Below are 18650 nucleotides of genomic sequence, written 5' to 3'. Positions count from 1 at the left end.
ACAGGTAAAAAAGGATGACATGGGGGGGGGACATGTTTTTCTCTTATCCATGAACGTCTGAGTGGTTATATAAAAGTGATGGCACCAGGAGGGAATGGAGAATATCCTGGAATAGGGATATGTAGAGATGTTTTTTTTATGGCAGTTACCCTATATCTCTTAATGGGGCTCGAAACGAAATAAAAAACCTGAGAGCTCTTAATCAAAGCCTCCAGCATCACAGAGACATGGGCCATTTGCCATTCTGTTTGTAGTATATGCTTTAATACCCATGGTAGCATGTGTATAAATGCAGATGTTGCACAGTATGTATGCATGCACATATTTCACAATAAATAATGACTGTGTGGTATATGTCAGAGTGTGCGTTGACAATAAATCTGATTATCTTACTTATGAGAATATGAAGGAAACAGGCAGTGAATAAGCAATGTACTTGTAGAAATAACTATCAAGTTAGCTGAGCCAAGGGGCATATCTGTGACGGTGAAATTAGGGTGTACTTAATGTCAGGGTGGGTCAAGGACCAAATGAGCAGCGATGGTGAAAGGGAGTATAGAGAGATAATGGCGGGAGAAGAGAGATGGAGATAATGGCAGGAGAAGAGAGGGAGCAGAGGGGGAACAGAAATGGAGGACGGAAAGAGAACGAAGAAAGGAGGGGAGCACATTCAGAAATTACCCTGCTGCTGCACGTTGATGAGGGTCACCCCGGAATTATTGGTCGCCAGGCGATACCAGGCATTGCGGGGATTCAGAAGCCACTCCTCCACATGGCAGTAATACCGTCCCGCATCACTAGGCTGCGCCACCTGGATGACCAGACTGTACAGGTCCGAGCTCGTCCTCTCAAACTGAAGACGGGAGTTTGGCCCCTCCTCCTCCGCCGGGCTGCAGTTCCCATTCCCAAACACAGCGTCATGGCCGATGGAGAACACGCACTCCTTCTCCTCCTCTTCCCCATCCTCCTCACCCTCCTCCTCCTCCTCGTCCTCGGGGCCTACGGAGGAACGCTGGACATACCAGGACACAGAGAAGCGGGAATCCCGGGAGGACTGGGACAGAATGCTACAGCCCAGACGGAAAGGACCACCCTCGTGTACTGTCACATTAGACTCCGCCTCCTCTATCTGCAGGCGCACCTCTATAGACAGAGGGAGAGAGAGAAGGGGCAAGGGGATAAGACATTAGATGAAAATCCATAACTGGGTGCTAACAGCAGAATCATTGTTCTCATTTGATTCCTCCTAAGAAACTGCAGCTCTTTAATATCTTTTGTACTTCAAAATATGACCAAACACACACAATCCAAACATAATGTAACACTGTTTCCAATGAATTTACTCTCCTCCTTCCCTGGCCTCTGCTAACAGAGAGGCACAACAAAGTCCAAAACACCCAAGGCTAAAACTGTATCCTAGATAACTAGGCTAACAGGCTAGTTGATGCCACCAGCGGTTGTTGGCCTCTCCGTTTGTCACACAGAGAAAGAGCTGCCCAGAACTAGGCTGTCTGTCTGACGGGTAGCATCTGGTTACAATCCAGTTAAGTAGAGAGACTTCATCAGAGCCAAATGAGAGTTCCTGTTTACATTTTAGTCTTAAGCAGACACTTATCTGAAGCAACGTGCAAAAAAAGACCAAGGATCAGAAGTGCATAGTTAAGTAAAAGAAAATACTAGTACAACAATGAACTACAGTGCATCAATAACATCTTATTTACAGTAGCTAGCTAATTAAGGCATAGTGAACCAAAAATAATTGAACCGTGCGATAACAATATCTCAGTGACTGAAATGCAGTGCAGCAGTATCAGAGAAGAGGATAACAGAGAGAAGAAAATAAGAGGAGAGCAGGGGAACATAAGGTGTCAGCTGCCAGCAATAGCCTTTCCACTTCCCTTTCAGTCTTACAGATAGGCAGAGAGATCCCTTTAATATATTATGCCTTCCTAGCTGAGTGCACCTTAATGAGAACCCCCCCCCCAAAACACACACACAACGCCCCCCGATGACGCCCCTGAGGGAAATCAACCCCAGTCTGCTGTTTATCTTATATATTCACATAACTCTATATTTATATGGTTATAAATAGATATGGAGGCAGAGCTATGGTTGCTCATGTGGTTGTGGCCTATTTGATAATAACCTAATCCACAGGTGAGCTTTGGTACCTGCAGGCACACCTTACCCTCTCCTGAACACACAATCATCCAAACACACATACACACGCAAACACATTCTACCATCTCGCCCAGGTGTCACACTCTAGGAAAACAAGAGAAGGAGCTCAAAGTAAAACACACACACACAAAGATAAGCATGTACTTCCATGGGACTTTTCTGTGCAACAGAACTGTGTTAACTTTGTTCCTTAAATAAAAGATGAGTGTAACCTTGCCCTGCTAAAGCCCTTCCGTTTGACTTTCATGTTCAATTCGGGCAAATTCCACAGACACCTAGGGATATCATCCTGCATTCTAAACATGCTCAGATCTCAAGGAAGGAGAGGGTCAATGGAGGGACCCACTGTATCTGGATGCCATCACTTTCAGCTAGAAAGGGGCTGAAGGTGCACTTGAGGTGTGAATCAGTTGGTGTTGGCACAACTAGACTGTGTGTGTGTTTAATACCGTATGGGGTCTGGAGACATCAAGGGGGCAAGAGAGAGTGTCTTGCATGGAGGGCAGTTGGTCTTGCTTTGAGGCTGAGGTCTGATGATATGGGTGATAAAGTGTGGGTCAGGGACACTAGGGGGTTTGTGGGGGAACATATGGATGAGGCTCCAGAGCTCTGCCAGACCATGCCTGTCAGTGTGTGTGTGTGTGTGTGTGTGTGTGTGTGTGCTCCAGCTGGAACCAGAGCTCAATCCACCCCTGTGCCCTGCTCTGCCACCTGAGCCCTGCCTGGGACAGCCAGACATGATGAGGTCATCGGTGCAAGACAGCCTCCAAGTCAGTGGGGGAGAAAGAAAGGCAAAGTAGGGATGAGGAGTGTGGTCACTGTGGGAGCCAATTCACTTCTAGCCAACATTTTCTATTGCCTGTTAACTAGTCAATTTATTTGGTCATTTTTTAACTGATTTCTTAGCTTTATTAACTGGAATAAAGATGTAATCATGTTTACACTTATCGCCTAGGGTTAGATGGCATACCATGGAGATATTTTGAAACAAACTCACTGCTGTACACAAGTAATTTACAGCCATGGCTCAAACTACCTTTACTGCCCTCACAGGTTGGAAGCACAGTGAGAGTGTTTAGGCCTATTCCTTTTTAAACAAATATAATAACAAATAATAAAAAAATTAAAATAAATCAAAAGCCCTAAATTGAGATTTTGGATAACTTTATATCAAATACAGGCAACCTTTTACATTTCATTTCAGATGCCGTCTATTTTTGCCAAAATGTTGGTGGCTAGTCCCATTTTACCAACTGGCCAATTGCTATCTAATCCCAAATGGGCTATTATCAAGACAGTGAACCTATTTACATGTAAATGTAAGAGGAGTCACAGCTGGCTACACTGCAATCGCCCTACCCCCACACTGTAAAATGACAGGCAACCCACAGTTGACATTTTGTACTCTCGTTGGAGAGTGTGAATAACAGACAAAAGACCCCCTACATTAACTGTCAAAATTAGAAAAATAACACCTTCATATTACTATTGGATTTTTAAAACCTGAACTGTTTGAACTAGGTGTGTAAAGGTAGTACGTTTTTTTTTACATTAATGTAAGATTCCTGATGAGGGTCGAGAGCTTGCCTGTCAATAATCAACTTGACACTACACCTAGGCCTATGGTTTGAGAGCGTGTTTGTATATTTAAATATTAAAGTAGGTGGCCGAAATTTTGTGTACAGACATTAAAAGGTGTATAAAAATAATTGTTTCTTTTGTTGGTGCCGCAACTCTTCATCATAAAAAACATGAACAGAAGAAACAGTCTTGTAATAACGGTTATAGTTATATATAGGACTGATAGTTGTGTCTGAAAGGTTGGAGAGTTTCAATGATCGATATGATGACCCCCTTTATGCTAACATTAACGCTCCTACAGGAGGGGAGGTACTGGCCTTTGGCTATAGTCAAAACATCAACGAAAGAAAAGGAAAACAAAATTAAATAATAAAAAATTTAAGTATAAGAGAATTCAGAAAGCACATACATTTCAAACCAGTGTATTTAATTGTACGCGATGTCATTGTCTGTATTTCCCGACCAGTTAACGGTCTCAAAAATAACCATGACCGGTAACAGGATCAATCTGATGGGTGACACATTCTTAGCATTGTTACACCCATTACGCACCACGTCGCATCAATCTGCAACACCAGAAATGAATTAGCCTGCACCAGTACCTGGCTGTTGGACGAGGACATGAGTGTAGCCAGAAGAGTCTCGAGCCAGCCGATACCAAGCTCCTTCAGGGTCGGTCAACCACTCCTCCACCAGGCAGTAGTAGGTTCCGGAGTCGCTGGCCTCTGCCCTGTTCATTGTCAGTGCGTACAGGTGTGGAGACAGGCGCTCGGCCTGCACACGCCGGCGAAGCCACTCTTCGTCGGCGTAGGCCCCGTACTGGAACGCACCGGAACGCTCGATCCTCAGGAGGAGCTCGTCCTGCTCCGCCCCCGCCGCACGCCGCACGTACCACAACACAGCATGCTGGGAGTCGGAGCTGGTCTGGGAGGTGACGGAGCAGTTGACGCGGACTCTGCTGTCTTCAAGGTAGACCAGAGACTGGTTGGACTTCTGGACCCGCAGCTTGTTCACTGGATGGACAGAAAGAGGGAGGGAGGGAGGGTAGAGAGGGGAGGGGTCAAGGAGAAGAAAAAGACAAACATGAATTTTAACAGAACAGTCCTTCTTTTTGCCAGAAGTAAGTGTTGACTGGTACAGTTACACTACACCATTTCTGTTGAGTGATATGATTGGAGAAATTTGGGGGAGTGTCTGCTTGTGGGTGCGTGTGTAGGCGAGAACCAGAAAGAGGGACAAATGTCAGACGACATTGACAGAAAGAAAGAAGCAGAGACGGAAAAAGTAAGCAAGAGAGAAAGAAAGTGTAGTGTCGACGGGGGGAAAAAGACGTCAGGGAGGAGCTGTGTTTTTTTAGCCTGCTCAGGGCACTGCGACAGGATTGGTCACAGAGAGACCAGGTGTAACATGGGATTAGTTGCAGGTTTACTAGGTGTGACTGCACACACACATCTCCTGCTGGCTCCCTGGGGATGAAGCATCTACACAAACAGGCATACACAAACTCACACACGCACACATGAAGGATTAGACCTAATGTGCGTTATGCTCCAAGTTCAGAAGGACAGGCATACAGCACATACATAGAGGAATGATTAGCACACAGGAACAGCAGAACACATGGATAAGGTACAGCACATCATGATGACAATGAATGTCACGGGTTCAGCTCACGCTCCTTACTGTACTGGGCCATGGGATACATAAATGCCCGCACAAACATTTTCTACAGACACACACACACACACTAAGCCGTGATAGGATTGACTGCCTGCACAGCTACCTGCCGAGATAATGTTAACAACTCACAGACTGGTGAATGCCACAACTATTGGTTCTTGTGTGTGTGTGATTGTGTGTGTGGTCTTGTGTTTTGCAATGCTATGAGAAGCATTTTCACAGCTTAGCGGCGTTTAAGCTCACCCGCACTGGGGCTTCTGACAGTGCAACAACATCTCCAGAGACAATCACCCTGACCAGAATCCTGAACAGAGCTACAGTATACTGGCTATGGATCTTAGGGAGAGCTACCCATAGAAGCCCCCAGAGTGCAACCATGTTGGACGGGACTGACTTGAGGCACTACGCCTCTGTGGGCCTGGGTCATAATACAGGTTTACATCCACAGAGGAGAAAAGAAAGGTCCAACCCCAGTGCACATACATACACTTTAGCAAACACAAGCCAGTCACACAGAACATAGACTAGGGACATGAGGGACAGAGCATGGAGTAGGGATAGGGATGCATGTGTGTGTGTGTGTGTGTGTGTGTTTGTAATACTATACTTGTGAGGACCACAACCTGACAACAGACCTTTAAAGTGAGGACATTTTTCTTTGTGAGGACATTTTGGCTGGTCCTCACAACCAAATCGCTTCAAACTCTTACACAGACCCCCTATGACCATAGGCATCCATCTCTGCAAATTTCACCAAAAGTCCTCACCTATGTGGTAGTCCGTCAAAAACTGTGTTTTGGCTCTATGCTCTAGTGCACCCCTGTAGGCCAGGCTTGGTGTTGCATTCGGATTTTCCCATTGAGTTGCACACCTTTTTTGATTGGTTTCTGAATCAGGGCTATTTTTCTGATTGGCTAGAATTTTTTTACCACGTGACCAAGGGAGAGGAAGGATGTGGCCACCTGCTTTTGCTTCATTTGGGAACCCAAATGCAATACATAGACCTGGATTAACTTGTATATCAGTTACTAAATGTCTCACATATTATATTTGAGCTTGGGGAAAAAAGTAAAAGGGCTGCTAGTTCAATGTTTATTACAATCTAGGCCAAACATAAAGTTTATAAAATCAATGGCGATTTTGGCTTTACATTTTTGAAAAACATTTTTAAGTCCTCATTTTGGGACCAATAATAATCCTCATTTTGGGGCCAATTAAGATTTCTAAATTTGCGAAAATGATTCGGCTTTAGTTTCATTATGATGTGCATCAGGTCAAATAATTCAATGTGTGCGCACATTTGCATTGCCCCTCTTTGTAAGTTTCGCCTTTTCCCACACCATTTGATGGATTATAAGATTGCTGCAACTATTGCCCACATTTCTGTCTGTCAATCTCTCCGCGAAGCACGAAGCGCAGTTGGGAGAGTGGCAGTTTGAAAACGACGCCCCACCCCCTCTGCCATGCACTGCACTCGCGATCTGACTTATTGACAGACATATCATGCTCACTCTGATTGTTTTACATATGTTGATGAATTCTATACGTACATATTAAGGAAAAGGTTTTGAAATTGATATTCAGCCAAACTTTGCATTGCATAGTCTATGCAATTATGTCATTGTATTTGGTATAGATTAATTAATTGCACACTTTGAATAGTCTCCTAACATAAACATTTGTGTGCCAGTCATAAAATATGGGAGACATAAGGCTGCATAATGTGTGGCCTTGGGAGAGTGGTTGTGAAGTGGCAGTTTAAAAACGATACATTTAGTCAATTAGCAGACGCTCTTATCCAGATACCCCTCCCCCACCCCCACTGCTCTGCACTCACTGAATGCGATCTGAAATCTTGACAGAGACTTATTAAGTTTACTCGGATTTTTTTACATTATGTAAATAAATTCTATATAGGATTTTTTTAAATAAATAATACTACTTTTAGCTTGTTCATGAGATTTTCCAGACTTATGATGAAACTTTTTATCTGATATTCAGCCAAACTTTGCATTGCATAGTCTATGAAATTATGTAATTGCATGAAATCTATTTGGTATGGATTAATTAATTAATTGCCCACTTTGAATAGTCTCGTAACATAAACAGATAAACAGTTGTGTTTGTGTGCAAGTCATAAAAGCTGGGAGACATAAGGCTGCATATTGTGTTGCTTTTGGAGAGTGGTTGTGAAGTGACAGTTTGAAAACGATACATTTAGTCAATTAGCAGACGCTCGTATCCTGATACCCCTCCCCCACCCCCACTGCTCTGCACTCACTGACTGCGATCCGAAATCTTGACAGAGATTTATTAAGATTACTCAGATTTTTTTTAAATTCTATTTAGGATTTTTTTTTTTTATAATACTACTTTTAGCTTGTTCGTGAGATTTTCCAGACTTCTGACAAAACTTTTAATCTGATATTCAGCCACACTTTGCATTGCATAGTCTATGCAATGATTTAATTGCGTGCAATGTATTTGGTATAGATTAATTAACCACTTTGAATATTCTCCTAACATAATCAGATACACATTTGTGACAGTCATTAAAGTTGGGAGACCTAAGGATGCATATTGTGTTGCCTTAGGAGAGGTTGGTAAGTGGCAGTTTCATACATTTGATTTGGCTTCCAGCACAGCACAACTCACTCACCCCTCCCCCACTAGGTTCTGAGTGGCAAAGCTTATGACAGGTGGTCAGTGGTGTGTGTAAGTCAGAGGACTCAAATCAGAGAGGGCAATTTAGGCAGGAAAACTGTTTTAAGGATTGTTGATGGAAAACGCGTTTTGGTCACTTTAAGATATATTATTATTTTGTTTTAATTACTTTATAGTTAAGTGAATCAGCCCATGCAACACACTAAGATTGTAATAGTCAGTTACTTGTGGTCCTGTGCTCTCCTGGTCAAACCTGTGTGCCCGGTTTGGGAGTAGCAGATAGTGATCCATTGTTGTTTTGATGGAGGTCCACACCAGCAGTCAGCCACACAGGCCAGAACAAAACCACGCAGGGCAGTACAGTCAGCCACACAGGCCAGAACAGAACCACACAGGCCAGAACAGAACCACACAGGCCAGAACAGAACCACACAGGCCAGAACAGAACCACGCAGGGCAGTACAGAACCACACAGGCCAGAACAGAACCACACAGGGCAGTACAGTCAGCCACACAGGCCAGAACCAAACCACACAGGCCTGTACAGTCAGCCACACAGGCCAGGACAGAACCACATAGGCCAGCATAGAACCACACAGGCAGTGCCGGTCCTAGCACTATTGGCGCCCTATAGGCAAGATTTATCACCAGGTGTGTAGGTCCTCGAGGGTAGGCACATTGCAGCCGATCACCTTTTCAGCAGCTCGGTTGATACGCTGCAGTCTGCTCTTGTCATTCCTGCGGAAGCTGAAGAAATTCAACCTGCCAAAGACAATGATGGTGCACTTCTACACAGCCATCATTGAGTCCATCCTCACCTCCTCCATCACCGTCTGGTACGCTGCTGCCACTGCCAAGGACAAGAGCAGACTGCAGCGTATCATCCGCACTGCTGAGAAGGTGATCGGCTGCAATCTGCCCACCCTCGAGGACCTTCACACCTCGAGGACATGACAGATCTCTTATTGTTCTATCAAGTGCGGAAGCCTGACCGTCATTGTACTAGCTATACAAGGCTTGCTGTCCCCTCACCTCCCAGGTCAGATATGACCACCTGACTGCTCTGGACTCTTGATTACCTGAATGTCTGACTACATAACTGCTTGTCTGATTGCTCCCTCAGCCACATAATACCTGTGATTTATTCCTTGAATGAAGACAGGTGTTTAAGGATATTGTATTACACCAAATTCCTTATCTACTGTATGTACAGTATTTTATTTTCTAGCTAACATTTCTCTTGACTAATGGACATTTTACATGGTCAGTTTCATATAATATGTAACTACAAATGGTATTTGAGAAGCACACCAACATAAGCACAAAAAGGCAGTTGAGAACCACTCATTAATCCACTACCAATCACCTGATATTGGCAAGCAAATCGAAATAACGTTCTCAAATCTGATGTGCTATTAAATATTTATAACATTTTATCAGAACATGTATTCATCTTTAAGACATTTAGTTATGGGTAACCGTTCTACTCGGGCACGAACACATGTCCACGTACATTTATGCATCTAGATATTTAAATAAGCAGTGTTTGTCAACGTGTTTCTGGATCAACATGGATACTTTCCATTGGCGACTGCATCAACTTCGTTTGCATCACGCTAAATGTGAAATAAGTTTCCAAAATTACAAGTACATGAACCGTACTACGGATCAAGAATCTACACAGAAATTACTAAAAAAGGTAAGCACGTTTTTTTTAAATTTATTTATTGTATACAAATATTAGCAACTACAATTGGCCTCGTGAATATGCAGTAGAACAATCCATAAAATCGTCATAACAGCGGAGCTTCTGCCATTCAGACTCAAGCTCCGATCCCGGTAAGTTAGAGTAGGCTGATGCTTGATAAAAAGTTGATTGCTTGTAAAAAAATGATTAAATTCGATGGCGTGTGATTAAAATCCACATTTACCAAAGATTATTCCAATGGATGAAAAAATTTAACTTTCCAAAGATGCATATTAGCAAAGTATTTAGGAGAAAAGATCAAACAGCGATGACGCACGTGGAGTTTTCCGTAAAACCAATGCTAGCAGTCACGCTAATAATATTGTAGTATTTGGTTTGGTTCAATGTATAGCAACAAATGCTGAGTGTATAAATGATGATATTTACATTTATTTATATAATTTGTCTAAAATGCATCCTTTATGCGTCGTGATTCGAGCTTTAGTAAAGGCCGCACATGACGCACGTTAGGCCATTTTGATAGCCACTCGGTGATTAGGCTACATTGGATCATTTAACGTTATCCAGAGAGTGTGTACCGTAAACTCGTTTTAAAATTGATCCATTTGCTATTTCAGATGCTACGTATTTAGTTAAACTCTTCATTTCGTTTTGAATAGGTCATGGAGTCAAGGAAAACCCGAGAAAAGGTAACCATTGTTTTTCTGTAGGCTAGATATTTTAGATCCACACAAAACCTCCATTATATCCCTCTCAATCGCTACATAAATCTAACTCAGTCAAGTTGAGAGAAAGTAGATAGGGGAAAGCATGCACCTGCCAAGTGACAAGAGGTTAACTGTAATGCAGTCATTTAATATACCAATATAATAACAGATATTGTGCTGTGTGTATGTATATATATATATAACATAATTTTTTGTTTTTATTTTTTAAAGGACCCTAAGTATGTAGAGAGTAATACGGAATGCAGTGCCTCAGAATATTTGCCGGAGGAAAGCACTTCGGAGGACTCATGTGCATCCCCTTTAAAAAAGCTTGCCAGCGCCTCAAAGCAGCCAGCCAGCGCCTCAAAGCAGCCAGCCAGCGCCTCAAAGCAGCCAGCCAGCGCCTCAAAGCAGCCAGCCAGCGCCTCAAAGAAGCCAGCCAGCGCCTCAAAGAAGCCAGCCTGCGCCTCAAAGAAGCCAGCCAGCGCCGTAAAGCAGCCAGCCAGCGCCGTAAAGCAGCCAGCCGCCACCTCAAAGCAGCCAGAGGGAAGCCTGTCTGAGGCCCCACTAAAATCAGCTCCAGTCACTCCCATGGAACTCTGTGACATGGGAGTGACTGTGGATAATGGTGAGTCATTATTATATGTTAAGAAGTGCAGTAAAGAGGGGGGAAGAAGAAAATGGGACAAAAAACATTACTGTATCTACTGCTTTAAGCCTCAAAGCAAAATAGCAAGACACCTTGAAAGGAAACACAATAAGGAACTAGAAGTAAGTCGCGCAATCTGTTTCTCAAAGGGCTCCAAACAACGTCTACTTTTGCTTGAAAAAATCAGAAACAAAGGTGACTATCACCACAATGTAGAAGTACTAAAACGATGTGATGGAGAGCTTGTAACATGGAGGCAGCCCACACATGATGTATCACCAAGCAAGTACCTGCCATGCAAATACTGTTTAGCTTTATTTGTTAAAAATGACCTTTGGAAGCACCAGAAAAAATGTAAATTAAGACCAGAAGCAAAGTCTTCCAAAAGGGAGAGAGTACAAGCTTCAGCAACCTGCCTCATTCCGAACGGAAGTCATGCTTCCGAAGAAAGCAGAAGGGTTACAGACAAAATGCGAATTGATTTGGTCTCTATGGAGTTGAAGTCGGACCCCTTGATCTGTACATATGCAGAACTCATGTATGACACGCACGAGGAAAGTCAACTTGGATACTGTGCTCAAAAAATGAGGGAGTTGGGTAGATTCATCCTTGCTGTCAAAAGAATAGATCCAAGTGTCAAAACTCTAAGGGAGGTCTGTGTTCCAGCTAGATTCAAGTTGGCTGTATCAGCAGCCCTAAACGTTTGTGGATATTTAAAACAAAAGAGGAGTTTCAATATTCCATCACTGGCCTGCAAGCTGGGATATTCGTTGAAGAGGGTGGCTGAAATAATAGTGGGTGAAAGTGTGCAGCAGGAAGATTCTGCGTCTGAAAAGGATGCAGCAAACTTCATCAAGTTGATCGAAACTTACTGGAGTGTGTATGTCTCCAAACGTGCCAGGACTAACCTAGAAGAGAAGAAATGGAACAAAGATGACATGATTCCGCTGACAGAAGATGTAGTCCTACTCCAAAAACACCTCAAGGCTTTGGAAGACAAATCAAAAGAACAACTGGCTGAGGCACCTAGTCCAACAGCCTGGAAGGTTCTTTGTGAGAGTCTGCTTGCACAGGTTATACTCTTCAATCGGAGACGTGAAGGGGAGGCATCAAAGTTACTGATGCAGACCTATCAGAACAGAAACAGGGCTCCACTTAATGCTGATGTCTACCAGAGCCTCTCAAAGTTAGAGCAAGAACTAAGTGAACAGTTCACACGGCTAGAGATAAGGGGGAAAAGAGGTCGCAAAGTACCTGTCCTCCTCACCAAAAGAGTGACTGCATCACTTGACTTACTTATCAAGTATCGATCTGACGTTGGTGTGCCAGAAGACAACCCTTATGTGTTTGCCAGAGTCGAGGCGCAGACTCCTATCAGAGGCGCAGACTGCCTGCGCAAGTTTGCAGATGCTTGCAAAGCGGCTCACCCAGAGAGACTCAGGTCCACCAAACTGAGAAAACATGTTGCTACACTTTGCCAGATTATGAATTTAAAAGACAATGAAATGGACCAGGTTGCAAAGTTCATGGGCCATGACATACGTGTCCATCGAGAGTACTACCGCATGACCGAAAACACTCTTCAACTTGCCAAAATGAGCAGAGTTCTGATGGCCATTGAGCAGGGGACACACACATACAAGGGGAAATCTCTTGATGAAATCTCTGTCAACACAACTGGTGTGTAAACTTGATATATTCCCTTATACTAATTAATTAATTAATTGGTTTACTAAACAAATTACATTTTTCAGACACAGAAAGCAGGGTTCTTCAGAGACGAGAAGATGCCACAGACAGTATTCCAGACAATGACGAGAAAGGTAAGCCATGATCCTCTGAGGCTACAAGGTTAACCAACCTGTAACTACAGATGTTGGAGCATAACACATTGGCTTGTGGGATTGTATGCAGTCAAAATTGGGAGGATGAAAGTGTCATAACTTATATCATATCTTGCTTGTTTCACAGTTCTTACCATCAGCTCCTCCCCCACCTGGGATTTTGATGCAGATGATGAGACTGGTATGCCATTATACATATTTGTTGGAAATCTTGGCACATTGACCATCAAATTTGTTTAGATGGCTGTTTATATTGTTTGATTAAAACATTAGTTTGTGTGCTTAAATGTTTCAGACACAGAGAGTAAGCTGATTCCAAAGACTGCCGTTCCACCAAAGAAACGACCCAGAACTTCCTCCACTGTTGCAAATGAAGATCCCGGTAAGTTTGAGGCGATTTCAAGACATCCATAGTGAGAGTTGTAAAGGCGCTAAGCACACCATTAAACAGTTAAATAATTGTGTGCTTGAATGTTTTTCAGAAACAGAGAGTAAGCTGATTCCAGAGTGTGCTGTCCCACCAAAGAAACGACCCAGAACTTCCTCCACTGTTGCAAATGAAGAGCCCGGTAAGTTTGAGGCAATTTCGAGACATCCATAGTGAGAGTTGTAAAGGCGCTAAGCACTCCATTAAACAGTTACATAATTTACTTTGTATTCATTTTTGTTGTCCCTTCTGTAGTAGCTGTGAAAGGTCAAAAGATGCCCTGGAGACCAGAAGAAAGGGATGCAGTTTTTCAGCACTTGGGGAAATACATAACTTTACAAAGAGTACCAGGGAAGACTGAGTGCATGGCATGCCTCAATAAAGAGCCTACCCTCCACAGAAGATCTTGGAAAGATGTAAAAAATTACCTTCACAATTCTATTCAAAGCATCAAGAAAAAAATGGCTCGTGATGAAGCAGGATTAAAAGACAAGAAATAAGATGGAGTTAATGGATGAGGGTGGTTAGTTAGATCAGTGGTTCCCAACCCTGGTCCTCAGGGCACCCCTGTCCTGCATGTTTTAGATGTTTCCCTGCACCAACACACCTGATTAAAATGAATGGTCAAAAGCAGGCTTCTGCAGAGCTGGATAACAACCCATTCATTTGAATTAGGTGTGTTGGAGCAGGGAAACATCTAAAGCATGCAGGACAGGGGTGCCCTGAGGACCAGGGTTGGGAACCACTAAGTTAAATGTTTAGTTTAAGCTAAAAATGTTAGTTAGGGGCTAAAGAGGGGTTAGTAAGGGGATGGGGAGCATTGGGGTCCTCATTGTTTTGTTTTAAATGTTGACTACTGATCCAACTACGTTTGCTCATTAAATGTCATGATGCCCCCCTTGTTCATCCAAGCTTTGGACATACAGGTATGACATAAGTTGGAGTTCTAATAAAGATACAGTTTGTCAACTGAAACCCTCACCTTTCTAATATATTTTATACATATTGACAAGGACAGCCAGGAAAGACTGAACACGTGGCATGCCTTAAGATTCCTTGGGATCTCTGAACTGTCTGATTTCAAGTGTGTTGGAGGTCAAAGAAGGTGTTGACCAGCACTGACCAGTTGGTAAAGTCCATTATCCACAGAGCATGTCGGTCATCTAGGTGGAAGCTGGTGGTGAGTTTTCCAGCAAGAATGTTTGCTGGGACGGTTAGGGTGTTTCAATGCCTAGAATTTTCATACAGCAGGCAGGCTGTAGTGCTGGGGGGTCTGGATGCATATGTATGCTTAATACTTGGCAATACTAGTCTATCTTTAACTACTGTGTTTGCACCAACATCACCACAAACCATACTTGATTTACCTAAAATAGTACCTCATTCGGGACAGGTGGAGCAATGCTCCCCACTAGAATAAACCAGGTTTACAAAATAATGTCAAAACATGTAGGATACTATAAGCTAAATAACTAGATCCCTTGTGCTAGCCAACTCGTCAGGTGTTATGAATAGCGTACTGTAGAGTTGTTTTTGTTGCGGTTTAGCCCTCTGCAAGATGTAAACAGCGAGGTATGAAATACATTTGCCAACATAAGTAGATAAATACATTTGCATTCTACGTTGTTGAAATAATATTTGTACGCGTACGTGACCTAGGTTAAATAATTTCATGTCAAAATTGCAGAACCACACAGGCCAGCATAGAACCACACAGGCAGTGCCGGTCCTAGCACATTTGGCGCCCTATAGGCAAGATTTATCACCAGGTGTGTAGGTCCTCGAGGGTAGGCACATTGCAGCCGATCACCTTCTCAGCAGCTCGGTTGATACGCTGCAGTCTGCTCTTGTCATTCCTGCGGCAGCTGAAGAAATTCAACCTGCCAAAGACAATGATGGTGCACTTCTACACAGCCATCATTGAGTCCAGCCTCACCTCCTCCATCACCGTCTGGTACGCTGCTGCCAAGAACAAGAGCAGACTGCAGCGTATCATCCGCACTGCTGAGAAGGTGATCGGCTGCAATCTGCCCACCCTCGAGGACCTTCACACCTCGAGGACATGACAGATCTCTTATTGTTCTATCAAGTGCGGAAGCCTGACCGTCATTGTACTAGCTATACAAGGCTTGCTGTCCCCTCACCTCCCAGGTCAGATATGACCACCTGACTGCTCTGGACTCTTGATTACCTGAATGTCTGACTACCTAACTGCCTGTCTGATTGCTCCCTCAGTCACCTAATATCTGTGACGTATTAATTGAATGAAGACAGGTGTTTTAAGGATATTGTATTACACCAAACTCCTTATCTACTGTATTTACTGTATCCTCTTTTCTATCTAACATTTCTCTTGACTAATGGACATCGGATTCATTTTATATGTAACTGCAAATGGTAATTGGGAAACACACCAACATACACACAAAAAGGCAGTTGAGAACCACTCATTTATCCACTAACAATTTTTATCTTTTATCAATCTTTATATAACTACTGTGTTTGTCTGCACCAACAGCACCAAATATAATTTATTGTATGTGAAAACGTAGGCAACTTGGAAATAAACCGGTTTCTGATTCTGATTATAATGAATTATTTTGGGTTATCAACCCCTCTGCTAATTTACTAATATGGCCAACATTTTTATAGTTTATGGATTTCATTCATACTTCATTGATTGGTCGTGGCCAGGATTGCTGTAAGCTAAATAATTAACCAGTTTCCTTGTGCTAGCTAACTCGTTGTTAACTGACGTCAGGAGATATGAATACTGTAGATCTTTTTTTTTTATACCGGTTTAACGCTCTAAAAGACTGCAAGATCTTAAAGAAGATTGCCAACATGTGTCTGCCGTATTGGTAAGTCAATATATTTTTTAGCAGGTATCAGTTATTTTGTGAGTGACTTTACTGTATTAACCTGCCTAATTACACAGGTAGTTAAATAGATTTGCATTCGGCGTTGTTTAAATAATCTTTGTGCTTGTGTGCGTACGTGACCTAAATAATTTCATGCGAAAATTGCTAACGCATCTGTAATAGTTCGGTAGTTAAAATACATAATCAAAATAAGTCCATTAAAACCCATACACCACAATCTGCTTTTACATTAAATCGTTTAATTTAAACTCGTGCAAATTGGTTTGTCGACAACTAAAGTGAAAGCCATAGTCAGTATATGAGCGGCATATACCAAAAATGGCGATCCGGTGGTGGACAAAAGAAAAGTCATGTGATCTAAAATCTACCTAGTAACAGAGTAGTAACCAGTGGTCCTCACACCGGCGGGTCTGTGCACATATTTTTTCTTACGAGTGTATGGTGATTTTGAGGTGACTTCTGGCCTCGTGAGAGCCACCTAGTGCTAAAATATATTTTTTCAGGCTCCCTGCTCCTCCAGATAGGGTGGCCCTCACTTCGTGGGGTCTGAGTCAAGGTCCTCACATGGGTACAATAACCAGTATGTGTGTGTGTGTGTGTGTGTGTGTGTGTTTCTGATGAGAGTTGTACACTGTGCTTGGAAATCACTGCATGTACACTATGTATTTGTGCAGTTTTCAATCATACTTTTTCAACCAGGTCATTTGTCATGCATAGGCGCTAGCTGTTTGTGTGTGCGTGTGTTTGTGTGTCAAAGAGAGAGAGAGAGAGCGAGAGAGCAAGTGAGAGATGGTTGATACTAGAATATTTGTTATATGTTCTGTGCAGTGTGTTTCTTTAATGAGTCTCAGGGGTGTCAACCTAGAATAAGACAGATCCATAATTGGAAACACTTGTCATCCCAGTTTTGCATTAGTTGGTACCAAACTCACTTACAGTGCAGAATCCTGCATGTGTGTGAGCAAGAACAACAGGTTCAAGTCAGTACTCCTCTCTCTCTTTGTTCTCTCCACAAGATAAGTTATCCTGCTCCACTTGTCCCTCCGAGACCTCAAGTCAGACGGAAGAAATGTTCAGGGAGCTGGAAGCCAATCAGGGCGCAGACAATTATCATTTAGGAGTTAACCTTGAACACAAATGGTGCCATCACACCCACCTCCTTCCTTCCCCCTTTTCCATTGCCACCCCCGCAACTCCTGTTACCACGGTAACCCCGTCTCCCAGGACGACGGCATACCTGTGAGTGCACCGCTGTGAATCACGGTCTGAGTTGAAGAAGATCTGATTAAATGCTGCCAGGCACAACCAAATGATCAGTTTGTTAAGATTCTGCTGCTCGTTTTCCACCCCAAACACAGAAACAGAAAGTAAATCAACCTGTGTGAGGTGTTTTTACAGGACTGGAAGCCCCCCACCCACCATCATCAAATATTTCCACTTCTCTGCAGGGGTGTGTACATTTGTCAGTGTATATATGTGTGCGTGTGGAGTGTATTGACCAAGCGGTAACCACTTCTCTATGAAGTTGATTGGGTCCCCCCTCATCATGTGTATCCAACTTGGTGTTGATGCCTCTAAATGCAGCTGCAGAACTGAGATGAAGAAGCATTTATTCCTTTAAATGTAACATTTGCATAAAGGGCACACAGACCCCACCCCCTCTCTTTTAACTGCAAAACTCTAAGAGACGTTTAAAATCACCCAAATCAACCACACACAGAGAGAGGGCAAGTATTTGGCGACCTAATATTTCATAAATGGTCTCCCTCCGTCTCCATCTTTCCTTCACACGTCTCTCTTCCTCAGTCTGTCTATTGCCCCCTCCCTCTCTCACACTTTATGTTGACACTCTCAACCCTCTTTCCCTCACCCTTTCTCTCACCCCTGCTGTGCCAGACAGGTTATGTGGCTCTACCAATCACCGGTCGCCTTGTCACTTGCCAACTCATGAATATTCAGGAAGCTCATCTGATGCCTGATGATTATTCATTAACTAAAATGAAGACGCCATGTGAGGGTACTGCTTTAAATGGTAGTGGTAGTTGGTAGTGCTAGTTCTTCTAATGGTAGAAGTATCTTCTTAAATGTAAAAAGTAAACTAAAGTGAACCACCCCACCACTGAGACAGACAATTAGATGAAAATCGAGAGAGACAGAGCAAGAGACATTCAAGGAAGAGGGAAGAGGAGGAGAGACATGTACAGACAATATTCCCAGGATTTTCTCTTTGAGGCTTAGAGAACGGCAGGCATCTCTGCGGTTCCTCTCCAGAGGGCTTATCCTGCCTTACAGGCCACTTGCTTCTCTGCTAGCATTAGCATCAGCCC

The 18650-nt window shown here is 43.1% G+C and overlaps 1 protein-coding gene across 1 annotated transcript in view; it reads right to left on the bottom strand.

Moving 5' to 3' along the window:
- The window catches only part of igsf3 (immunoglobulin superfamily, member 3), a 64811-nt gene that overhangs the window by 2329 nt on the left and 43832 nt on the right, over positions 1–18650 (bottom strand). The window contains exons 7-8 of the mRNA XM_067228646.1: positions 4365–4775; positions 682–1143 (exon numbers count right to left, since the gene is read on the bottom strand). Coding sequence (XP_067084747.1) covers positions 682–1143; positions 4365–4775 — 873 coding nt within the window. The remainder of the gene's footprint in view (positions 1–681; positions 1144–4364; positions 4776–18650) is intronic.

The sequence above is a fragment of the Osmerus mordax genome, chromosome 2 (genome assembly GCF_038355195.1).
Source record: "Osmerus mordax isolate fOsmMor3 chromosome 2, fOsmMor3.pri, whole genome shotgun sequence".
NCBI lineage: Eukaryota > Metazoa > Chordata > Actinopteri > Osmeriformes > Osmeridae > Osmerus > Osmerus mordax.
This window is presented reverse-complemented; position numbering and strand designations above follow the sequence as displayed.